The 26,878-nt window shown below is 38.9% G+C and overlaps 1 protein-coding gene across 2 annotated transcripts in view; it reads right to left on the bottom strand.

Moving 5' to 3' along the window:
- Positions 1-26,878, bottom strand: part of WDR44 (WD repeat domain 44) — a 77,352-nt gene that overhangs the window by 10,120 nt on the left and 40,354 nt on the right. For both annotated transcript variants that reach the window (XM_035007675.1, XM_035007667.1), the window contains exons 4-14: positions 25,682-26,318; positions 25,074-25,204; positions 23,860-23,955; positions 21,796-21,932; positions 20,899-20,982; positions 20,496-20,602; positions 19,587-19,738; positions 15,596-15,734; positions 14,280-14,344; positions 3,277-3,390; positions 1,427-1,549 (exon numbers count right to left, since the gene is read on the bottom strand). In XM_035007675.1, the coding sequence (XP_034863566.1) occupies positions 1,427-1,549; positions 3,277-3,390; positions 14,280-14,344; positions 15,596-15,734; positions 19,587-19,738; positions 20,496-20,602; positions 20,899-20,982; positions 21,796-21,932; positions 23,860-23,955; positions 25,074-25,204; positions 25,682-26,318 (1,785 nt within the window). The remainder of the gene's footprint in view (positions 1-1,426; positions 1,550-3,276; positions 3,391-14,279; positions 14,345-15,595; positions 15,735-19,586; positions 19,739-20,495; positions 20,603-20,898; positions 20,983-21,795; positions 21,933-23,859; positions 23,956-25,073; positions 25,205-25,681; positions 26,319-26,878) is intronic.

The raw sequence follows: 26,878 nt of genomic DNA, 5'->3' as shown, positions 1-26,878 counted from the left end.
AAAACAAAACAAAAAAACAAAACAAATAAAAAACCCACAACACCCCCCAAAACCAAAAAAAAAACCCCAAAACAGTATTTCCATTTCCAGACATTAAATAGGAATTCAGTATACCTTGTAATGAATTTTGGTCTTTGCCTCTTTCAACCTTTCCATCTTTTGTCTCTTCCCACCCCGACCCTCCCACTATTCTTGCCTATATGCTTCCCTATCTTATTTATCCACCTGCTGTCTCCTCTTCTTCCATCTCCAACCTCTCATCTTTACTATGATACATTATTTTATTTATACCCTGCACATCTTATTAAAGATTTGGGATGGCTTTTCATTCTTAGAGTTAGACTATAACATTTCCAGTTCTAATACAGATTAGCAGAATATTTCCTTTTCTCTTTAAGTAGGCTACACGCCTGTAGCCCAATGCAGGGCCTTAAACTCACAAACTGGAGATCAAGACCCAAGCTGAGATCAAGAGTCAGATGCTTAAGGGGCTCCTGGGTGGCTCAGTTGGTTGAGCATCTGACTCTTGGTTTCAGCTCAGGTCACAATCTCAGGACTGTGAGATTGAGCTGCACATTGTCCGGCTCTGTGCTCAGCGGGGAGTCTGCTGGAGAGTCTCTCTCTCCCTCTCCCCTCCCCCCACTCGCGCTCATGTATCTCTCTCTCTCAAAATAAATAAATCACTCTTAAAAAAAAAATGAGGGGCGCCTGGGTGGCTCGGTCAGTTAAGATTTCAACTCTTTTTTTTTTCCTTTTTTTAAAAGATTTTATTTATTTATTTGACAGAGAGAGAGACACAGCGAGAGAGGGAACACAAGCGGGGGGGTGGGAGAGGGAGAAGCATGCTCCCCGCTGAGCAGGGAGCCCGATGCGGGGCTCGATCCTAGGACCCTAGGATCATGATCTGAGCCGAAGGCAGACGCTTAACGACTGAGCCACCCAGGCGCCCCAAGAGTCCAACTCTTGATCTCAGCTCAGGTCTTGATCTCAGGGTCATGAGTTCAAGCCCCGCACTGGGCTCCATGCTGGGTGTGGAGCCTACTTTAAAATAAATACATACATAAATACATACATAAGTAAAGTGAAAGACTAAATTAAGTTGTTCTTTTTTTTTTTTTTTTAAAGATTTTATTTATTTATTTGAGAGAGAGAATGAGAGAGAGAGCACAGGAGAGGGGGGAGGGTCAGAGGGAGAAGCAGACTCCCTGCCGAGCAGGGAGCCCGATGCGGGACTCGATCCAGGGACTCCACGATCATGACCTGAGCCGAAGGCAGTCGCTTAACCAACTGAGCCACCCAGGCGCCCTAAGTTGTGCTTGACTATGTGCTGTTAATTTTTTTTCCTGTAGTCCTATGGCCCTCCAGAGAAGCCAGGTTCCTTCACCTTCCTTACAGTCTAATAAAAAATATATAAACAATTACTTACTCTTGGATGGAAAGCTATGGCAGTGACAAAATCTATATGTTGAAAACAGCAAAGGCATTCTCTTCTGGAAATGTGCCATAACCTGACCGTTTTATCCATCGAAGAAGAAAGCAGGAAGTAGTTCTACAGAGAAATTGACATTGATCATTTTATCACCCTATGAAAACACACTACTTGCACAATAAAAGCAAACTTTCAGTTCTTTCAGTATCTCAACAGTTTTGTTACTATTGTTATACCTAGCATCAGAAAGAACAAAAAGATTATCCAATTCACTTGGAAGACTGCATTTTTTCCCAGTTACATACCATATTTCTTCGATTCTAAGACTTCTTTTATATTACCTGTTCTAAATTTAGGATAATCTTATGATCTAGGTCAAAAGAAATCTGCTAAGCACCAAGAGAGGACAACTAAGGTGTGTCTTAGTTTTTATAGTCCCCATATACTGAAACTAGGTTATGAATATAAGGCACCCATTCATTTGATTGTCACTTCAGTTCAGTTATTCTGACATTGGCAACACTGGTGAATTTTAACTCACACAAATTCCCTAATTGTCACTTAAAATGCCTTCAAAAAGATTATCCTATAATGCAGCATGGAAATGAAAAATTATTGTGCACCTGTCACATCCAAGGCAAGAAAATGAGAGAAGAGAAATCATCAAACATCTCAGAATACATCATAGAATTTTCAAAAGCTAGAAGAGGGTAGTGTAACTGCTTTAGGCACTGTGATGGCCCATGACCCAGGAACCAAACATCTATCTGTCAAAAGTTTCCAGCTGGCAGAAGTTCTTTAACTTTTCAGCATAATCTATTTAAGGAGAACTATGAGTTATATTGAATGGGGAAACACAAATGAGACCCCCAGTATTCTTTGTTATGCCTAAAGGTGATAAATAAATCAAAGCAATGATGACAGTTATTGAGTACTTGCAATGTGCTAAAAATTGTTCTTAACACTATCCTATGAGGTAGGTACATTATTATCCCCTTTTACAAATGAGAACACTGAGGCACAAAGATGTTAAATACTAAGTGCAAATATCGATTTGGATATGTTGCTGCACTGATTAATATATGATATTTGGGGCTAGTTGTAAAAGCATGTTTTATGTGGTATACCTGCTTTTAATTAATTAATTAGAGCGAGAGAGAGTGCTCATGTGTGCTGCCTGTGTACATGGGGGGAGGAGCAGAGGGAGAGGGAAAGAATCCTCAAGCAGACTCTCAGCTGACAAAGGGCTCAATCCCAGGACCCTGATTACTGAAAAATGTTGACACAAAGGCAGTGTACGGTATTATGCAGGAATTTCAAACACTGCTTCATGCTTCAAATGCCTTAAATAAAATTTAAAGTATCTCTTTAAATTTCTGCAAAACTGCTAAGATATTTGTTCGGTGGCAAAACAGGCCCTCTACTTCTGAAATAATTTTGCTCTAAGGGGAAAAAAAACAAAGTGATGACTTATCAAAGAGTCATATATTGTTAAACTTAATGATTTAATAAATATAGGAGATTAGCCAAAGCAGTCTTGATTATATAGATCAGACTTCAGCACTGTAGCTGAAGTCATATCCATTATGCAAGAATAGGTTACTCTGCAAAATTACTTTATAAAGAAGCAAAAGGTACAAGTATATAGACAGATCCAGACAGAAGCTGTTAATATAAACATTTTATTAGTCTAACTTGATGTTGCTCCTCTTTTAACCGATTACTTTGTAGCTAACTCCCATGAAGTATATATAACCATTCAAACACTTGAAAAACAAAACATTTGTTTTTATCCTAAAGTCATAGTTACGTAGAATTAATACACTCTTCAAGTAAGAATTTCTTACTTTAGACCATGAAAGATCAAGGAGATCAGCGGTGTGTCCTTTATATTTGCAAAACGGCCGCTGCCGAAATGGTGCATTTTTATCATCAGGGTCTTCATCAGCTCCACTGCATACCTATTTAGATACAAAGACAAATGTTAAAACTAGAAAAACAAAAGCTTCATACTCTTCCCACCCCATCAATTCTCTCCTCATTTTGTATGCTGCCTGACTGAAATCTTGATCTACCAAAAACAAACTCCCCTTTACGATGAATCTACAACTTATCACTCATTCACCTCCTTGTTCCAATAAACCAGGATCATCCCTGAAGACTGTGCGATCACAATCTTTCCCTCCCTAACAAAGCTCCTACTTTGTCCTTTTCTGAGCATTTGCTCCTTCCGGAGGGGTGGCAGCCAGCACCAGGGGGTGAATCATGATTGGTCTGAGCTAATCAAAAGGAGCTCATTCCCTTTCCCAGTGATGATTGGTTTAGGCAGGGGCATGTGCTATAATTTTTTTCAATTAGACATGACAGAAAGTTTATTGGGGCGTGGGGCATGGAGACAGGGGAGAGGCTTCCAGAAAGATTTCCTCACTCTTAAAAAGGGGCATACTACAGGGATGTTCTTCTTTCCTTCCTCTGAACATTGCTGTCTGTGTGACACCTAAGATTAGTTGCCATCTTACTACCATGAGGGGAACAGACCTAAGAACAACAGACAAAGAAGAGCAAAGCAGGAGGCTGGCAGAACCCTGTGTCCCTGATGACACTACTGAGCTGCTGAATTAACCAACCCTGGAACCGCCTTACCTCCAGACTTGCTTCCTCATTGTTTAAGCCATTTTCAGTTGGATTTCTGTTATTTGAAGTCAAAAGCATCCTGACAGAGGTAGGTAGAAAATAATGCCATACGTGTGTGCCATGCATTTAGTTTACAACATGCTTTTGTATTCATTATCTGAATGAATCCTAACAACTCTGTCAGGTAGGTAGTAACATTATGGAGATGAAGAAATTAAGAAAAACACCTGAGACTCAAAGAGATCAAAATAACATATTAAAGCTCACACAGCCACCTGTAAACAGCAGAACCAAAGCAGAAACACAACTCTAAGTCCAAAGACTGTCCCTCAAACGTTTTAGAGAACGTAGCATGAGCAAAAATACGGAGCTGTTAGCTAATAAGTCCTGCATATTTAAGGAAGGATAGGTAGGATGATGGGGACCAGGAACAAGGTGTATGGAGATACAGCGGGGGATTAGGGCAGAAAGGTACTTTGAGACCAGATCATAAGGGACCTCGCATTTGTGGCTTAAAAGTTCAGATATTATAAGGCAACGGAGAGCCAGCACAGGCCTCTGAAAAGAAAGAACAACACTACGCGACTGGTGCTTTAGAAAGCAAAAGCTAGGCAGTAAGGTAAAAGATGGCAGGGAGAAAGAGCGGAGGCAGAAGAGCAGTCAGTAAGTGTCAATAAGAATAAGGAGGGCTTGAACTAGGCCAGGAGCATGGCACAGGTAAGAAATGCCACTACTATTTGCCTAAAACTTTACAGTGTAGAAAAACATCTTCATATCCACTGTGGAGGCAGAGCAGCTACAAGATGCCCTGACCCTTTGCCAAGCACTCCTAATCCTAGAGGACCACGGCTCGGGCCTCTACTTGGACTCCCAGCCTAGTGAGCACAGCTGCAACACACAAAACTCAACAGGCTTGACCTATTGCATAAAATTCAACCTTTTAATAATCATTTACATTTCACTGAGTCCCCAGCATCATTCCTCTAGCAGTGATTCCAGATCTTATTTTTCTCCTCAAACATCCATGTTCTTCTCCTTGTACTCTATATTTTGTTTCAAAATACTTAAATACATCTTTTTTGATTATAAATACATGGCCAGTGTAGATAATTCAGAAAGCCCAGGAAATAGAAAAACTAAAATTAAAACAATAATCTGCTAACATTATGACTGCCTTCATCTTTCTTTCTTTTTTTTTTTTTTTAAAGATTTTATTTACTTGACAGAGAGAGACCCAGCGAGAGAGGGAACACAAGCAGGCAGAGTGGGAGAGGGAGGAGCAGACTCTCTGCTGAGCAGGGAGCCCGATGCGGGGCTTGATCCCAGGACTCCGGGATCATGACCTGAGCCGAAGGCAGACGCTTAACGACTAAGCCATCCAGGTGCCCCTTATCTTTCCTTTTTTAAAAAATATTAATTTAAATCACACACGATTCAGTATCTTCCTTTCTATTATACTATGAGCATTTTCAGTAATTCACTCTCTGAAAACATTTACTAGCTGCATATCAATATGCCATAATTTAATCATTCTCCAATTGATTGGTCATTTATAGACACTTCCCATTTTTTGCTAGCATAAACAGCAATTCAATGAACATCCTGGAACATGAATCTTTATGTCTATTTTATTATTTATTTATCCTAATATAAAGGGTATTATGGTCAAAAGGTTTTAAACTTGGAGACTGACAGTATCTTCTGTTATTTGTTTTAATAAAAGCAGGTATGTTTACTAAAGAAAATTTTAGGGGTGCCCTGGGTGGCTCAATTGGTTAAGCATCTGCCTTTGGCTCAGGTCATGATCCTGGGGTCCTGAATCGAGACCCACATCAGGCTCCCTGCTCAGCGGGGAGCCTGCTTCTCCCTCTCTCTCTGCCTGCCGCTCCCCCTGCTTGTGCTCACCCTCTCTCAATCTCTCTGTCAAATAAATAAGTAAAAATCTTAAAAGAAAAATAAAGAAAATTTTAGAAGTACAGAGAAGTATAAAAGTAAAAAAAAAAAAAAAAAAGACCTAAAATCCCACCACCTAGAGATGACCACTAATAATAGTATATTTCTTTTCTTGCCCAAAGATTTTATTTTTTTAGTAATCTCTACACACATCGTGGGGCTTGAACTCAGAACCCCAAGAGTCACATGTTCTACTGACTGAGCCAGCCAGGTGCCCCAAATTTAGTGTATTTCTTTGAAATTTTAATCTGTAAATATTTAGATTTTTTAGTCAAAACTGGGATAATATTGTATTCAATTTTTCCATTCTGATTTTTTCACTTCACATTTTATTTTGAATATTTTTAATGTCATTAAATAGTCTTTGAAAACAATTTAAGGACTGCATAGTATTCTACTTCAAAAATTATACCATAGTTTTTATTTTCCAACTATTAAAAATTTTAGTTGTTTAAATTTTAGCTATCGTTAGAATACTAAGATGAAAATCTTTTTATTTACTTCCTCAAGCCTATCTGATTATTTCCTTTTTTCTTCTAAAAGATTTTATTTATTTGAGAGAGAGAGTGTGCGTGCAGGCGCGAGCACGCAGGTGCTCGTGAGCACGAGTGTGGGGAAGGGCAGAGGCAGAGGGAGCAGCAGACTCCCGGCTGAGCAAGGAGCCTTACCTGGTGCCGTATCCCAAGGACCCTGGGATCACCACCTGAGCTAAAGGCAGCCACTTAACCAACTGAGGCTCCTAGGCACCAGTCCTTTTTCTTTTTAAAGTAAGCTCTACACCTAAGGTGGGGCTTCAACTCAGGATCCTGAGATCAAGTGTCCCTTGCTCTACCGACTGAGCCAGCCAGGTACCCCTATCTGATTACTTCTTTATGATAGATTTTTAAAAGTAGATTATTAAAGGTAGAATCACCAAAATGTTATGCATTTTATCTATATGTATACATCTCTATAAACAGATATCTACATCTAGATATAGTTCTATATAAAAATATATATTTATGTCTCTATATAAACATATATACAACTTTATTATGACCATTTCAAATATACACAGAAGTAGAATAATGTAATAAATGGTAGAACAAACCCAGTACATCCATCACCTGCTTTAATGGTTATCAGTATTTTACTCATTTTGTTTTAGCAATTCTCCCACTTTTACGTGTGTGCTTATTTTTGCTGGAGCACTTAAAGCAAGATCTAAACACCATTGATTTTACCAGTAAATAATCTTTATGTATTTCTAACTAATAAGCCCTCTTTTAAATATAACTACTATGCTATTAGCATGCCTAAAAAAGTCATTTTACTTATTTATTTTTTTAAGATTTTATTTATTCATTTGACAGAGAGAGGCACAGCGAGAGAGGGAACAGAAGCAGGGGGAGTGGGAGAGGGAGAAGCAGGCTCCTGCTGAGCAGGGAGCCTAACGTGGGACTCGATCCCAGGATCCTGGGATCATGACCTGAGCTGAAGGCAGACGCTTAACGACTGAGCCACCCAGGCACCCCTAAAAAAAAGTCATTTTAAAGTTGGACTGCTATGAAAGCTTGTAAGCCTTCTGATATTTATTAGCACTGACTATATACCAGATACTGTGTTAGTTATTTGAGATAACAAAATAAATAAGACATTTCTTAGTTTCTAATTATCTAGTCTCAGTATTTAAAAGCCAGAATGAACCTTTTAAAATATGTCAGATTATGTCATTCTCTGTTCAAAGACCCTCCACTGGCTTCCATCTCTCTCAGAGTAAAAGCTGAAGTCCTTGTAATGGCTTACACATTGTTTGCCCCATCCACACCTCTGTGACTTCATTCTTTTCTTTTTTCAGAGAAAGATGGGGGGCAGAGGGAGAGTGAGAGAGAGAATCTTAAGTAAACTCTGCACTAAGCGCAGAGCCTGACACGGGGCTTGATCTCACGACCCTGATATCATGACTTGAACCAAAATCAAGAGTGGGAGGCTTAACCAACTGAGCCACCCACATGCCCCTGTGACTTCACTTTCTACTTTCTCCCTTGCTCACCAGCACTGGCTACTCAGGCCTCAATGCTCTCTCTTTTTTTTTTTCGCTTAAGTTTTTTTTTAATTCTAGTTAGTTAACATACAGTGTTATATTAGTTTCAGGTGCACAATATAAGGATTCAACAATTCCGTATATCACCCAGTAATCATCACAAGTGTACTCCTTAATCCCCATCACCTACTTCACCCATTCCCCCCCCCCATAATGCCATTTCTTTTTTTTTTTTTTTAAAGATTTTATTTATTTATTTGACAGAGAGAGACACAGCAAGAGAGGGAACACAAGCAGGGGGAGTGGGAGAGGGAGAAGCAGGCTCCCCGCAGAGCAGGGAGCCCGATGCGGGACTCGATCCCAGGACCCTGGGATCATGACCTGAGCCGAAGGCAGTCGCTTAACCAACTGAGCCACCCAGGCGCCCCATAATGCCATTTCTTGAACACACCAGAACTCACTTGCCATTCCCTCTACCTGAAATGCAGGTCTCCTTCAGACAGCCATATGATCACTCCTTCACTTCTTTCAGATTTTGCTCAAATGACCACCTCTGGGTAAAGCTTTGCTTATCCACCTTTACTCCCTGTTACCCCACTTTATCTGCTTTATTTTTATCCATGTAACTTATCACCTTCTAATATATTACAAAACTACTTACTTTGCTTCTCTCCCACTACAAAAACTTAAGCTTCATAACAACAGATATTTTTGTCGCTTTTGTTCACTACTATATATCCTCAATTTCCTAGAACAGCGATTAATACATTGTAGGCACTCAGTAAATATTTGTGGACTAAACGAAGACACCGTGCTAGACCTTACAATGCCAACTAGTGGAGCATAATGATTAACAGTGTAAGTTTTTCCAAAGACAGATCAGAGTTGGGTTCTAATTCTGACGCTGTATTTACCAACTGTGTGAAACTGGTGAGTTGCTTAACATTCCTAAGCCTTCTTCATCTGTAAAATAGGGCTCTTAACAGTACCACCTCACAACAGTATCAGGGCTATTGTGAGGTAAAATGAGGTAAGATATAAATTGTACTCAAGCAAAGTACATGGCACAGAGTAAGGGCTCATAAAATGTTAGCTGTTGTTACATAAATTGATGTAGTATACTAAGTGCCTTTAGCAGAAATATGAGCAAAATACCATGGGGGCAGTGAGGGAGCATATGAATAATTACGCACTGGGTGAAGCAAGAAATGCTTCAGTGAGGAGACTTGAGTCAAACCAATTGGCCAGGCAAAGGGGAATAGTATATGTAAATACATGCAATCAACAAAGGGTCTGACATTTTTATTGGGGTAACAATAAACAACTGAGTGGCTCAGAACATAAGGTTTGTGAGAGGGAAGGATGAAAAATAACAATGAGATCTCTGCAAGACTGAGCCATGCTAAGGAATTTGGACTAAATCTATAGGAAGGGCGCCTGGGTGGCAGTCAGTTAAGCATCTGCCTTCAGTTCAGGTCATGATCCCAGGGTCCTGGGATCAAGCCCCGCATCGGGCTCCCTGCTCTGCGGGAAGCCTGCTTCTCCCTCTCCCACTCCCCCTGCTTGTGTTCCCTCTCTCGCTGTCTCTCTGTCAAATAAATAAATAAAATCTTAAAAAAAAAATCATATATAAGCCCGAGTCTAATGGCTTCTTTAGGTATTCAGTATTTTTCTATGAAGGCCTCATATACACACACACACACACACACACACATATGGAAAATACTTGGCATGACCAATGAATAAATTAGGGATCTTGGGTGTGTCACTCTATATGTCCAACTATACTATAGGTACTTTTAGGTACTCTATTTTACATGAATGCTAACAAGACTGAGGATGTAGTTCAAAAGAGATAAATATATCACTATCATAAGAAAAGAAAAAAGAACACACACATCAGGAAAATAAATTAATAAACTACACTGTGTACACTGCCCCTCACTATAGCTAGCACTAGGTTCAAAGGTAATACCAGATACCATAATCCAAAGGCATATGAAACAGAGGCCGCTTCTAACCATCCCCAATCAAAATGACAAAAGCAAAAGAAATACCAATCTATTCTCAAAGACAGCAGATATGATACTCAACTACTACAGGAAAAAAGCTCAGTACTCCAGGGGTCACTACTTTTTGTATCAAAGAACTGCTATGCTCCTCATTTAAAAGGCCTGTATTTGGGGCGCCTGGGTGATGCAGTTGGTCGAGCGTCCAACTCTTGGTTTTGGCTCACGCCGTGGTCTCAGGGTTGTGAGATGGAGACCCGCGTCGGGCTCCAGGCTCAGCATTCAGTCTGCTTGAGTTTCTTTTTCCCTCTCCCTCTGCCCCTCTCCACCCCACATACTCGCACGCTCGCTCTCTCAAATAAATAAATCCTTTTTTTTTAAGATTTTATTTATTTATTTGACAGAGAGAGACACAGTAAGAGAGGGAACACAAGCAGGGGGAGTGGGAGAAGCAGACTCCCTGCTGAGCAGGAAGCCTAATGAGTGCTTCATCCCAGGACCCTGGGATCATGAACTGAGCCAAAGGCAGACGCTAAATGACTGAGCCACCCAGGCGCCCCCCAAATAAATAAATAAATCTTAATAAATACATAAATAAAAGGCCTGTATTCAAACAAGATTGGGAGTTACTTAGGTTTTTTGGGGGATGAGGTGGGGTGGATAGACGTAGTTAAGAATCTGTCAGTAGGGGCGCCTGGGTGACTCAGTCGTTAAGCGTCTGCCTTCGGCTCAGGTCATGGTCCCAGGGTCCTGGGATCGAGTCCCACGTCGGGCTCCCTGCTCAGTGGGAAGCCTGCTTCTCGCTCTCCCACTCCCCCTGCTTGTGTTCCTGCTCTCGCTGTCTCTCTCTCTGTCAAATAAATAAATAAAAAATCTTTAAAAAAAAAAAAAAAAGAATCTGTCAGTAGAGGGGCGCCTGCGTGGCTTAGTGAGTTGAACTTCCAACTCTTGCTTTCACCTCAGGTCATGATCTCAGGGTCCTGGGATGGAGGCCCGCATCAGGCTCTGAGCTCAGCTCGGAGTTGGCTTAGTATTCTCTCTCTCCCTGTACCTCCGCTCCTCCCCACCACTTGCGCTCTCTAAAATAAAATCTTTAAAAAATATATAGAACAATCTGTTAGTAGGACTGTTGAAATAAGCATAATACAAGATGGTACAAATAGTTCCTGTTTTTAATAATAATTAATGCCTGGAAGCTTTATGGTGAATTAAACTAATAAAAGCAAACCCTTTTCCCCAAAGCAAAGTGGTTAAAATTTTTACCGCTACATTAGTCAATGAAGGCTTTATGGAGGAAGTGGGCCTTGAAGAATGGGCAAGCTTTGAACAGGAAGAAGGGAGATTACAGGCATCCAGATAAGGAGGATAGGAACAAAGGCCCAGAAGCAGGAATTCAACACTGATTCAGGCCCACCATAGTCAGGCATGGGGTTAGGTTCCAAGGACACTAAAATCTGTGAAGTACTGTTTTTTGCTTTAAATCAGCCCAGAGTCTAGCCAATGAGACAAATTGCCAAAGAAGACATGGTAAGTAATATCAGTGTCAAAATACCTGTAACGTTCTGTCGGAACACAAATGAGGAACAATTCTGCCTGCCTGATTCAGGGAAAATATTAAGAGAAAATAAGATTTTTGAACTGAATCTTGAAAGATGAATAGGGCTCTGCCCAGTGAGAAAAGGGGACAGGGAGGGCAATGTGGGCAAAGCAAACAGCACAAAGGCACAAAAGTGAAAGAATGGTTAGGGTACAGACCTATGTCCAGCATGGTGAATGGGATGCATAGGCACCAGGGAATTAGAACTGAGTTAAAAAGGTAAGATGTGGGGACTCCTGGGTGGCTCAGTCGGTTAAGCATCTGACTTCGGCTCAAGTCATGATCTCTGGGTCCTGGTATCTAGCCCCACCTCAGGCTCCCTGCTCAGCAGGGAGTCTGCTTCTCCCTCTGCCTCTCCCCCCCAATCGTGCTCGCTGTCTCTTTCTCACTCTCAAATAGGTAATATCTTTTAAAAAAAATTTGCATTTACTATCATAAAATATATTTTTTTAAAGGGTAAGATGAGGCAATCAATATCAGAAAGGGCCTTATTCTATAGGTGACAAGGAGCCAGCAAAAGATTTTAAACCACAAAATGGCATCAGATCTGGATTTTGGAAAAAAGCTGGTGGCAGCATAGAAAATAAATTGGGTAGAGACTGGAGACAGAAAAAGCAATTAGGAAGCTACAGCAAACATCTCAATGAATGTTGAAGGTCTAGATAATGTGGGTGACAATGGAGAATGAGGGGACAGATTCCAAGGGCATTTGTAGGTGGAGGCAAGTGGACAGAAATTTATAACTCATTTGATATGTATGTAAGGAAAAAAAGTAATGGAGTATTTTCTGACGAAGTTAAAAAAGTAACTTATGGATGGTGATGCCATTAAAGGCTCAAAGAGAGAAGCAGGGTTGTGGGTAGGTAATAAAAATATTTCCATGAGTGAACATTAACATCTAACCAGTTACTCAAGCCAGACAGCTGGGGATTGTAGTAGGCTATTCACCTGCCACCCCAGCTAGTCAGTCACCAAGTGCCAGAGACCCTACCTCTTCCACGTCTCTCAAATTCAGCTCATCATTATGGTTTCTAGACCCACTGCTTCATAATCGAAGTACCATTTCTCTCCTGGGTTAATAACCTCTTAAGTGGTCTCCCCGTCTCTAGTCTGGAGCCCCCATCTAATCGATCGTTTACAGTGTTTACCAGAATGCTCTTCCTGAAACAAAAATCTGAAATTTTAATTAAGCTTCTGATTGAAACCCCTCAAAGCCCCCTCCCCCCTCCCCTGCAGCTTACAGGACAAAGTCCAAATGTCTTGGTTTAAAACAAAAGGCCATTTAAAATCCAAATCCTGCCTACCTCTCCTCCAACTCTCACACTTGTCTGCTTTGCTCCAGCCACATGGAACTTCTGGCAGCACCATTCACATGCCATGCCGTTTCAGCTTCCAGGCCTTTGCACTGGCTGTTCATTCTGATGAGCTCCTTCCTTCCTTGTCTCACACAGTTAACTCCTGGCTCACATACAAAGCCTCCAGGAACATTTTCTTCACGCTCTGATTTGTTGGGATAACTCCTATACTTGTGCAGTACCTACCGTAGAATATTACCATCCAGTACTAGAATTGTGGATATATCTATTCCACCAGTCAGCATAGTCCCTGAGGGCAAAGACTATGTCTCATCTGACTTTGCAGAAGCTAGCAGTATCTGGCACATGTGACAGGCACTCAAAAAACACTTGTTGAGGGAGTTCAGTTTTAGACTATTAGCCGATGTGCTTGAATACACTGATGGAGAGATTCTATATATACTGTTATGTGAAAAGGGTAGCACGCCCAATAAGATCTTATTCTTGTTTAAAAACCATTAAGCTATTCTCAAAGGAAACAAGACTTATGAAGGTAAAGCCAATTCAGGACTGGAGGCAACGAATGAGTATGTCAAATAAGGATGGTCAAGGACACAACTCTGAAAAACAGCACCATTTAAGTGGGAGAAAGAGGAAGAGACAGCAAAGGTGTAGGAAGAGAACAGGAAAAAGAGAACCATAGAAAGCTGAGAGGAATATGTTTAGAGTAGGGAAACATTAGTGTCAAATACTATAGAGACAATGAGATTTCAGGAAAATACTGTTGAGCAGGTGGACATTTTAGGTTCTTTGTTTACATCACCATTGTCTAGATCAATACACAAGAAGCACATGGGACAGCGTAGAATTATCTTCTCCAGTTTGCTTTTTAGGTGTAAAATTATTTAACCTTCCAGCTATCAGACCAAAGGAAAACCATTCAGATATTTTAAACTACCTGAAACTGTGATAAAGCATTTATTACACCAAGAAGATGGAAAAATTAAAATATTTCTATATCTTTTCTTTCCTTCTTCACTCCTTATTCAGTATCCAGTATTTTTTTAAGTTGTAACATGGATTTGAGGGGAAGGGATTTTGTTTTATTTAAGTTTACATTAGTAGTTTGGTAGCTGAAGTAGTATCATGCACTGTATGACAGCTTTTAAATATCACAGTTTTTCATCTACCAATTCTAATAGAAGAACCTCTTGTTTGTAATGTATCTTAATTAACTGCTTTCATGTAACTGTAATTTCTGATAGACAATGAGGTATTTCATGGTAAATAAATCAAATTATAGTACTTAACAAGAGTAACCATAAAATACTGAACATACCCCTGTATCTGTATCAGACTTTGATGAATTCAGACTTTCCTGAGAAGGTGACGGGGACACACGTCCTAAAAACAAAATAATAATTATTAAAAAAGCACGTATGTACACACACACACAAAACATCAATCAGAAATAATGACACAGGAACACCTAATTAATAGTCATACAATGTAACATTCTGAAAAAAACACATTTTCTAAATAAGTGAGGCATTAACTCTTTGGGCACCAAAATAACGGTTTTAATCATTTTTATCATAAAACCTTTATGATAAAAATGATAAAAAATAACCATATTGTCAATTTAATAAAATATTGTTGAAATCTTCATTATTCATAGTGAATACAAACAAGATGAACAATAAAGGGTCTGGGGTGGTAGAAGTCTCAAGGGCCACTGAAAATAGTCTTTCTGCTCTAGGCAGGGCAATAAAAAAAAATGTACTGTAAGTTTTTGCCAACCCACTATCATCTTCAGTTATGTATTATAACATAATGCAAGCAATACCCACAGGACCACTAAAGTATACAGGGCCTCATTTGCCAGTTTAGTGGATCTCCCCAGATTTCTATGTTCCTCAAATTGGTAATTCAAATATACTCTATACTCCAGCCCATAGCCACCTATTCTTTCTCCCATCCCTTAACTTCTTGGTTTCAGCCTTAGTTGGCTAGGGTGAGGATGGGAGTAGAAGGGAGGGGTTTGTGGAGAAAATTTATTACAGTTAAATAATTATAAGAGGAGAATCCCATAAATATAAAGCTCTTATTTTTATCAATTCCACATGCTTTCCTGGTAAGTTACCAATATACAGAAATATTTTACATAGTTGTAATCATGGTGTACATACATCACATTCTGAGGTTTCTCTTTGCCATTTAACCTTTTTTCATATACCTCTGATGCACTGACAAATCACATTTCCTTTTCATGGCTGGGTCTCCTTTTTTCTTTACTTACTGGATGGATATTATTCTCCTCATTCTTTTTCTAAATTAATCAGGTTATTTCATTTAAACCCAAGAGAGACCTAAAGGTTGTCAGGGGAAACCAAGTGACTTTGTTCTCAACAGTTGATGAATTAAACTCTACACTATACTTCAAAAGGGATAAAGTCAAAAGCTCTATGGTAGCATTTTCCATGGGATATAGATGCTTTTTTGGTGTTGACTTCTGTCCTACTTTTAGGTTTGTGGCCATTATTAAAAATAGTGGTTGCTGCAAATGGTTGCCAGAGAAGAGAGCATCATTATACCTACAATGTAAAAATGCCAGATGTCTCTAGAGTTTTAAAGCCCACAAGTAAATCAAAATACCTTCAGTATTGTATTTCATTCGCATATTGTTGAAATAGTCAAAAGCATTTTTTAAAGCCCATATTCTCACTACATTGTCTTGTCCAGCTGAGGCAAGTAATCGGCCACAGTGAGAAAATTTCATGGTCCAAACAGCTCCCTATGAAAACAAAGGAAGGTTCAGAGTTACTACTTTAAAAGTTGAAACATTCTTTTTTAAGATTTTATTTTTAAGTAATCTCCACACCCAATGTAGGCCTCGAACTTACAAGCCCAAGATCAAGAGTCGCACGCTCTACCAACTGAGCCAGCCAGGCACCCCTAAGAGTTGAAACATTATTTTAAAGCCAAAGTAAAGAATTATTCCAAATTATACATACTAAGATAATGCTCATATTACTAACACCACTGAAGGCCAACAGTTCAATGATGTCACAACAGCACAAAGAGGAATTTTTAGGAGAAAGGTAGGATAAGATAGCAGCAGTTTACCTTAATCTAAACTAACAAGTTCAAAGCCCCAAGCCTTGTCTACAAATTAATGGAAATGGAGTTCCAAGGTGGCCAGAAATCATTGTAAAAAAAAATCCTAGTTGGGGATTTCAGTCTCCTAGCTAAACACAAGAGGGAGTGACACTGGAGGAGGCAGAGCCATCAGGATACTACTAATACCCTTGATCAAGGCTGAGGGAAACATAGGCCCATGTTAGCAGTGACCCTCATGGCACTGGGCATTTACAAGTGTTGGAATGGTGTGGTCTCATCCTGTTTTTCCCCCTCCGATACAAGATTTCAGAGTGTATGGTTGGAATTCCCAGATACTGCTAATAATAGGGAAATGTGTGAGTATGTGTTGGGGAGGTGGGGGTGGCATGATTTAACAACATGAACCCTTAAATTGGAAAAGCCAAATGCTACTACAACAAATACTGTCATAACTACTATTACAACACATATCTATGCAGATCAAAAAGATTATCTAACTTATGGGGTGCCTGCTTAGTTGGGAGACCATGCAACTCTTGGTCTCTAGGTCGTGAGTTTGAGCCCTATGTTGGGTGTAGAGATTACTTAAAAAAAAAAAAAAAGAGTATCCAAGTTAGAGGCAATAGCTCATTTACTGAAATAACATTCATTTCCATAAAATTCAAGTATATTAAGAAATTTGTTATTGGGAACCTACTACAATGAGACTTTACTTAAAACTGGAAATAACGAAAGTGAATCAAAACAGTACAAGGAAGTTCATCAGTTCCTTAAGGAAGTTACTATAATCAAGTCAAATATTTTATGCGGAGATTATAAGCACCAAAGTTTAAATTCCAATCTGGCTGCCGTCTGATATGTTTATGGTTGCTTCCTTTCAGGTAAGCCACATTTTGGATTTAAAATCTAAATAGATACATAGATTCCCTGATCAAAGACCCACAGCATCATCTGCCCAGTCCAGGAGTTTATTACCAGCTTCCCTGTGTTCCCAGCATTTTCAAGGGTAACTGCAATATCACTTGGGCACTTTATACCCACTTTGGTACATTTTAACTCTGGTAGAAAACTTGTACCTCTCTCTCCTAGTTTTAGCTGCCATTTTACAAAATACACTGACCTACAGTAATATTTGTGTTAATTATTTAAAATACACCCAGGGAAGGGTGCCTGGGTGGCTCAGTCGGTTAAGCATCCAACTGTTGATTTCAGCTCAGGTCATGATCTTAGGGTCATGACATCAAGCCCCACACGGGGCTCTGCGCTCAGCATGAAATCTGCTTGTTCCTCTCACTCTGCTCCTTCCCCTTCTCGCTCACTTTCTCTCTCTCTCTCAAATAAATAAATAAAACCTTTTAAAAATATACACGGGGAACATTTTAAATGTATTCCAAAGACACACACCACCCTGTAAATTTAACTTCTTTAAAGTCTGGTACCTTTACACTGCTTTCTTAATGATACGGGCCTAGACTTTACTTATTCAGTAACTTTCACTTCTTGAGGGGCACCTGGGTGGCTCAGTTGGTTATGCATCTGACTTTGGCTCAGGTCATGATCTCAGGGTCCTGGGATCAAGCCCCGCATCGGACTCCACACTCAGCACAGAGTCTGCTTCTCCCTCTCTCTCTGCCCCCTTCCCCTGCTCATGCCCTCTCTCTCTCAAATAAATAAAATCTTAAAAAACAAAACCAAAAACTTTCACTTCTTGGGGCGCCTGGGTGGCTCAGTCGTTAAGCGTCTGCCTTCGGCTCAGGTCATGATCCCAGGGTCCTGGGATCAAGCCCCGCATCGGGCTCCCTGCTCAGCGGGAAGCCTACTTCTCCCTCTCCCACTCCCCCTGCTTGTGTTCCTTCTCTCGCTGTGTCTCTGTCAAATAAATAAATAAAATCTTTAAAGAAAAGAAAACCTTTCACTTCTTGATATTTGCAAGCAACATATCCGATAAAGGGTTAGCATCCAAAATAAATAAAGAACTTATCAAACTCAACACCCAAAAAAACAACACAGTTAAGAAATGAGCAAAAGACATGAACAGACATTTTTCCATAGAAGATATCCAGATGGCTAACGACCCATGACAAGATGCTCAATGTCACTCATCATCAGGGAAATATAAATCAAACCCACGATGACATACCACCTCACACCTGTCAGAAAGGCTAAAATTAACAAAACAAGAAACAACAGGTGTTGGCAAGGATGTGGAGAAAGAGGAACCCTCTTGCACTGTTGGTGGGAATGCAAACTGGAGCCACTTTGAAGAACAGTATGGCGGTTCCTCAAAGAACTAAAAATAAAACTACCCTACGATCCAGCAATTGTACTACTAAGTATTTACCCAAAGGATATAAAAATAGAGATTCGAAGGGGTACATGCACCCCGATGTTTACAGCAGCATTATCAACAATAGCCAAACTATGGAGAGAGCCCAAATGTCCATTGACTGATGAATGGCTAAAGAAGATGTGGTACACACACACACACACACACACACACAATGGGATACTACTCAGCATTCAGAAAGAATGCTATCTTGCCATTTGCAATGATGTAGATGGAGCTAGAATGTATTATGCTAAGCAAAATTAAGTCAATCTGAGAAAAACAAATACCATATGATTTCACTCATATGTGGAATTTATTTTTTTTAAGATTTTATTTTTATTTATTTGAGAGGGAGAGAGAACAGGTGAGAGCACAAGAGCAGGGCAGGGAGAAGGAGACTCCCCACCGAGCAAGGAGCCTGATGTGGGGCCCAATCCCAGGACTGTAGGATCATGACCTGAGCTGAAGGCAGCCACTTAACCGACTGAGCCACCCAGGTGTCCCCATATATAGAATTTAAAAAACAAAACAAATGAACATAAGGGAAGTAATGGGGGGGAAGGAGAGGAAAACAAACCATAAGAGACTTTTTTTTTTTTTTTTAGGATTTATCCATTCATTTTAGAGAGAGAGAGCACATGAGCGTAGGGAGGGGCTGAGGGAGAGGGAAACAGAGAATCTCAGGCAGACTCCCCACTGAGCACAAAGCCCTGAGAGGGACTCAATCCCAAAACCCCGAGATCATGACCTGAGCTGAAATCAAGTCAGATGCTCAACTGACTGAACGACCCAGGTGCCCCAAACCATGAGAGACTCTTAACGATAGAGAACAAATTGAAGGTTGATGAAGGGAGGTGGAGGGGGGATGGGTTAGATGAGTGATAGGTATTAAGGAGGGCACTGGCTGTGATGAGCACTGGGTATTGTATATAAGTGATGAATCAATGAATTTTACTCCTGAAACCAATATTGCACAGCATCTTAAATTTAAATAAAAATTTTAAAAACCTTTCAGTTCTTGAAAAATAATCCAGAGATAGACTCTGCATTACCTAGGCATTAAATCATTATTAATATTAATTTATTCTTCTTGAGTCAGGTTAGCAAAATTATATACATAAGAGATTGGCTTTGTACAAGCCAAAGTACTTCTCTCAATGAAAACAATCAATCCTGAAAAATATAAAGGTTGCTTACCATATGCTCACCACTAAGATCTTGCACCACTTTGATCTGATCAAAATCATAAGGTCCTTTGAAACCATGCGCTGCTTTGAATTTGACTGGTCTTGTATATGGCATTCCTTCATCATCACTTGATGAAGGATCATCTTGATCAGTATGAAACACTGAATAGAAAGGCAATACAGAAATCATCACTAGCTAATGTAGATAAAGCTACTATCAGATTTTCTTTCTACTGTTTACCAAGAAAATTTATTAAATGGAAAAGCAATAACTATTACTAAATAAATAGCATATTGGTTAAGAGCATGGGATCTGGTGCCAGATTGTCTGGGTCCAAATCCAGCTCTGTCATTTATTGTCTGTGTGTCCATAGCCAAAGCACTGGACCTTTTTGTGCCTTGATTTTCTCATCTATAAAATGGAGGTAATAACAGTACTTACCTCATAGGGTTTTTATGAAGGTTAAATGAATGAATACAGGTCCAAGTGCTTAGAAGAGTGTCTGGCACAAAATAACTACTGTATTAGTACTTATTAAATAAAATAAATGAGTACAATTACAACAAAGGCACAGGAAGTTAAGATCTGTAAAATTTAGAAAATCTTCCAAATTTTGAAACTATTTATAAAAACTAAATAAACTTACAAAATTAATTTGCAATTGATTAATGAACACTCATCTCTTCCAGGTTGCCACAGTTACAAAGTATGCACAAATTCATGTTTAAGATGAATTTATTTTTCTTTCTGCTCATAAAATTAAGTGATACCTAGAATAACATGATTTATTGAACTGCTAAAATGTTTGCTACAAAGGTTTCTTACTTTCAATAAAACAGAATGCTTCTTATAAATCATAGGCTAAATTTGGATTACAAATCAATTAAATATTCATTTGCAATGTTCTATTTCACTTACCTTCGTCTCTAACACTTTTAACTTTATTCACAGCACGTTCACCATATTCTTCTGCAAGGTGCTTTGCTCTCTTTACTGATTTTCCTAAGAACTTCTTTAGTTGAGTCCTTACCAAAAATATAAAAAACCAAAATTATTATTATTTTTTAAAGATTTTATTTATTCATTTATTTGACAGAAAGAGAGACAGTGAGAGAGAGGGAACACAAGCAGGAGGAGTGGGAGATGGAGAAGCAGGCTTCCTGTGGAGCAGGGAGCCCGATGTGGGGCTTGATCCCAGGAGCTGGGATCATGACCTGAGCTGAAGGCAGATGCTTAACGACTGAGCCACCCAGGCGCCCCAAATTCTCGTATTTTTTAAATAAAAGCTTGAAATAAAGAAAGGAGATGTACTGTAACTCACGTTTTCTGTTTTAACCTTCCACCATCAGTATCTGTTGTCTGAGACTGTAACTTCTCTTCATCATCTGACTGTGCCGCGTCATTACTACAAGAAGGGGAAGAAGTCATTTTAAAAGAAGCCATTTCCCCTACACCTCTCAACAATCCATGTATACTATATACTCAGGTACTCAGAATAAAACTATGTTAACATACTTTATATAAGTTTAATTTTAATGATCCTCAGAATGTAAGACTTGAGAGATCAAAGAATAGAATCTTTAAGCACGGTTTAATGTACAAAATGCAAGTGAAAGCAATTTAGGAACTTATGGAAAACCTACTACCAACAAGGCTTTTTGTTGGACAAAACGTGCTGCACAGAAATGACAAATTAACTACCTCTTCGCTCTTCAGGTACATCATGTATTACACTTTACTGAGATTTGCTTTCACAATAATCATTTCTTCGATCTACATACATCTCACAGTAAAGTCAATCACCTCTCTAAAGCCATTTTCTGACCTACAAAGGTAATACGTATTATAAGTAGATAATAAGTATTATAATACTTATAAAATCTGTGGTCCTTAAAGCAAGGTTTCAGAAACCAGATCTTCATTCCACATGGCTTTTTACCCTCAATATGTTTCACTAATATCTCTAGTATTATATAAATCATTTTAAAAGAAAAACAAAATACTATGAGATTTCAGATATATACTATTTTCCCCAAATAGCTGTATGGTCTTGAGAGAGAATAATGTTGAAGAATACATACATTAACTAACTCTATTTTAATTCCATATTTAAAAAAAGAAGACTGAATGAAACCAAATTAGGGACTATTATAGTTCATAAACAGAGAAATCTTCACCACTCTGAAATACTACAAATGATAATAACAATAGGCCATACCTTACATATTCCTTAGTCCTTCTCATGATGTGTAGAGTGAGAGGATTAATACCTGTTGGCAGTTTCTCTTCTGCAAGACTCAAAGGTATTTCTTCTCCAGTATCCAGGTTCTTAATCATGACACTGGCTAAAATTTCCTGAGGTAAAAAATAACACCAAGAGGACCTATAATTTAATTAACTTTTTGAGTCTGCAAAATCCTCATTTAAGCTAAGGACTTTCTAGACACCTTCAGTAGTACTCTGTACAGTAATTTTTATCTTTTTTCATGACATACAATTCATACATTGCAAAATGCATTCATTTAATTCAATGATTTTGAGTAAATCCAGAGTTGTGCAACAATCACCTTTATTTAAGTTTCGAATATTTCCACTACCTCAAAAAGAAACCCCATACCCATTAAATGTCATACCTCATTCCCCTCCCCTCCCAGCCCCTGGCAACGACTATTCTACATTTTGTCTCTATGGTTTGCCTATTACAGACATTTCATATAAATCAAATCATCCTGTATGTGGTCTTTTGTGATTGGCTTCTTTTGCTTAGCACCATGTTTTCCAGGGTCATCCACACTGCAGCATGTGTCAGAACTTCATTCCTTTTAATTGCCAAAAAACAGTCCATGTGGATTGGATATACCACATTTTATTCATCCATTCATGGGAGATGAACATTTATGTTGTTTCCATACCTGGCTATTATGAATACTCGTGTACTTTTTTTTTTTAAAAGATTTTATTTATTTGAGAGAGAGACAGAGAGGAGAGAGAGCAGGCAAGCACCGGCAGGGGGAGGGGAAGGGCAGAGGGAGAAGCAGACTCCCCACTGAGCAGGGAGCCCCACGCAGGATCCTGAGACCATGACTTGAGCCAAAGGCAGATGCTTAACTGACTGAGCCAGCCTGGCACCCCACTTGTGTACGTTTTTTGTGTGGACATATATCTTCATTTCTATTTGGTGTATACATAGGAGTAGAATTGCTGGATCATGGTAACTCAATGTCTAATGTTTTGAGGAACAGCCATACTGTTTTCCAAAGTACAATAATTTTTTAAAATGTATCATTTAAAAGAAACGAAAACTGGGTCGCCTGGCTGGCTCAGTTGGTGGAGCATGTGGCTCATGATATTGGGGTGCAGTTTGAGCACCATGTTGGATGTAGAGATTACTTAAAAAAAAAATCTTTAAAAAAAAGACATGAAAACTAAGATTTTGCTTCAAAACTTTATTCAGAATAAATTGGTCAATCAATGTATACTAAATTTTAATGGTAAGTAAGCACTGAGTCTGCATATACTGTACATCACCTAACAAGTATAAAAACATATAACATCAAGTTCTTTTTAAGCCCACCTTCTATTAAGTTTGGGCTTTGTTTTCAATACATTTGTTCTACCACATAATGGTATAAAAAGGTACTTTTAAGTTAGAGTGGCAAACTCCAACATATTAAAAAAAACAAAAACTGGGGCGCCCGGGTGGCTCAGTCAGTTAAGCATCTGCTTTTGACTCAGGTCATGATCCCAGGGTCCTGGGATCCAGCCCTGAGTCGGGCTCCCTGCTCAGCGGGGGGGAGCCTGCTTCTCTCTCTCTTCCCCACTTGTGTTCTCTGTCACGATCTCTGTCTCTCAAATAAATAAATAATTAAAAATCTTTAAAAACAAAAAAACCAAACAAAACCAAAAAACAAACAAAAAAACCCCCAAAACTGGGATGCCTGGCTGGCTCAGTCAGTACAGCATGTAACTCTTGATTTTGGGGTGTGAGTTCGAGCCCCACATTGGGTATAGTGTTTACTTAAAAAAAATAAAATAAATTTTTAAAAACTAAGAAAATCATCAATTTTCATTTTTTCTTCTACATTATTTTTTTTTTTTGCTTAACAGCAATAAACTTAAATTTTTTTAATCATGGTAAAATATTTTTAGTTGTACAGTTCAGTGGTATTAAGCACATTCACAATGCTGTGCAACCATTACCACCATTCATCTTGGGAGGTTCTTCATTTTCTCATTATGATTTTTATATTTTATGTTAAGAACAAAAAGAATCTAACTATACCTCATCAGTAAGCTCTCTCCCAGAGTTGGATCTAGGTCTCTGAGGGCCCATCACTTCACCTGCTATGGTCTGCCCATCAGGTGCTTTTCCATTTTCCTAAAATTACAATTTTATAAACAGAAAGTAGACGGAGTTAATTGCTATAAACACTCAATTATTCATTACCACACACAGTTCTAAAGAATCCCATAATTCACATAATGGAGCCTCCTGAAAATTTAAATGAAACACTCCATTTCGGTCCTTTATTATTCCCAGCATGCTGAAAAACATTAGGTATCAAAACCATTGCTGCCCATGAAATAATGTCTTAGTCTTGAAAGCAAATAGATGTTCTACTTGAACGTGACCCAAAAGCAGTTCTCTATTAGCAGAGTGCCGGCACGAAGAGTGCCATTAATCAGGGATATACTTGTGCTTATCTCGAAGGCAGGGGGTGGCAAACTTTTACTATAAAGAGCCAGAGAGTAAATGTTTTAGGCTTTCTGCTTCACATATATTATCTGTCACATATTCTTTTTTTTCTTCTTCTTCTCCTTACACTCCTTTACAAATGTAAAGACCATTCTTAGCTCAGGGACTCTAGAAGACAGGCTACTGCCAGTCTCTGCTCTAAGGCTATGACAGGCCTGAAGGGCCTTATCTCCCAGTCTGCTAACCTGTCCATACCACTGCTACCGTGTAAGCAAGCCTTGAGTCCCAGAAACTGGGCTATGGTAAAAATTCATGCTATCACGTGCTTTCTATTGCCTCATATATGGATATATAGCCTAGTATATGAAGGGTTTTTTTCATGATTAGGTAAAGGAAATTGTAAATAAAAGTCCTCAGTTTTGACCACCATAGGTAAGGTAAATGAAGACTGTAGTTGATGTTTATTAACATTATAATATTACAAATAGTAGCAACTTTCATTTTTTTTGATTGCCTACTGCATGCCAGGTACTTGGCATACTTTAGCTCATTTCATCCTTCCAAGATACCTTCAAGGAAGGTTTTCCCCTCATTTTATCAATGGGACATCTGAAACTTAGATATTAGTTTGTTAGAATCACCTAGCTATATAGTAGCAGAGCTAAAAAAGGGATATAAGAAGGCCAGGTTTTACGGACAAGGAAATATTCTGCCTGGAGAAGAAGGTTCAACAAGCAACAAACCAGACAGCTACAGAAAGTTGTTAAAGCCTCTATCAAATATAACATGAATTCACCAACCTGGGCAGTAACTACTTTATCTCCACTGGTAGCACTTGCCAAGTCAAGAGAAGGCTGAGAATCCTTGACTGTATTCTCTGAAGCCATGTTCGTACTTAGGAGAGTATCAGATGTAATATTCTCTTTGGGAACTGCAATGACGATGATGATAATAATAATGATGATGATGATAATGGCAATAACTAGTATTTATATAGGACCTTATATAGAGCTTGAAAAGTGCTTTAACCTTTGTCTGATTCTTACAACAATCCCATGAGAAAGTGGTTTTATTACTCTCATTTTACATATGGAGAAACCAGGGCTCAAACAAGTTATTTCAATTCCTCAAAGCTATACAACTTATACACGAGGAGATCTACATCTTGAATTCAGATCTTAAGTCTCCAATGGTAACAGATTTGAAAGTTTGAAGTCTACTAAAATGTTCGAACACAGTAACTTACTACCAATATAAACATTTTCACTTTTTATTACTAAAATAACTTTTATAACTTGGTCATGGTCATCGATGTGGTTGTATACAGCATAAACTGAAACAAAACCAGAAAGTCAGTTTCAACTCCAAAATCTCTCCACAAAAAGTTATTTCTCAATTAAATACTTGCCGTCTAGATCAGGCGTTTTAAGGGCCTCAAACTCCAATTCACTTTTCTTTTTTCTTGGTGGTGGAGCAGGTCGAGATGGAGGCGGGGGCCTAGGAGGTGGGAAATTAGTTGGAGGGGGAGGGCGTGCTGGAACAGGCTTCTTTGTACTAGCCACAATGTCAGGTTCTGGAGTAAGCTGTCTTGGGGGTTTGGCGGGAGCCACTTCTTCCATGGCAGCAAAATCTTTAGTAGATGAAGAGTTTGAGGACACAGGTTCTAGAACATCACTTCCTTTGACTTCCATGGCTTCTTTGTTCAATACTTCTGTTTCAGTTTCAGGCACATTATGCTGCTCAGTTGAACTTATTTCAGTTAACTTAGTGATTTCATCTACTGACTTCTCATAGGTGTCATCAGAAGGAAAACATCTTTTTGATTCTAATTCAGTTTCTTCAATTGCATTCTGACTCTCTGCCTTTTTGGAATCTTCCTGTAGTACCTGATCTATGGCTAACAGTCCAGGTATATTGCTAAGATCTGTTCCAGCTACAAGAGAACTGCCAGTAGCCTGGTCAGAGTGTCCCTTTCCTTTGGAATCTGACGAGTCATCTTCCAGCTGTAGTACTTTCTGACTCTCCTCAATAATGCTTTCAATAATCTGATGAAAGGTTAAAAAGCAGTTTTTAAAAAATGAAGCTATTTACACGAACATAACAGCTAATCATTTACATAGTACTTACTATGTGCCAGGGAATGTTCTTAACACTTTACATTTTTAATCTTTACAATAACCATATGAGACAGCACTCTTAATATCATCATTACACAAATGAAGGAACAAAGATACAGAGGGATCAAGTGATTTGTCCAAGGACAAAGAGCTAGTAAGTGATAAGTTGGCAAAAATCCTGGGAGTTTGGTTCCAGAATCTGAACTCTTAACCATTATAATAGGGAATCTGTTAGTATGTATAATTACAAAAGTTCAACCAACCCTGTAAAATAAAGTTCAGACCTAAATTCACATTCAGACTCTTCATGTCATTGTTCATTTACATACTTATGTCAAGTTAGTTACAGTAATAACCTACTGCTTTGTAACCATGAGAATCAAAACCACCTAGCACAAGAATTCGAATTGTTTAGTTCTGAACTCAAGCCTAAAACAGAAAAAGCCAGCAGATGCAGGGAGATTAACATTCTTAAACAAACTACACCT

The sequence above is a fragment of the Mirounga leonina genome, unplaced genomic scaffold (genome assembly GCF_011800145.1).
Source record: "Mirounga leonina isolate KUSES-001 unplaced genomic scaffold, KU_Mleo_1.0 Mir_101664, whole genome shotgun sequence".
Classification (NCBI taxonomy): domain Eukaryota; kingdom Metazoa; phylum Chordata; class Mammalia; order Carnivora; family Phocidae; genus Mirounga; species Mirounga leonina.
The sequence above is the reverse complement of the archived record's forward strand: the minus strand, read 5'-3'. Positions and strand labels throughout refer to the sequence as shown.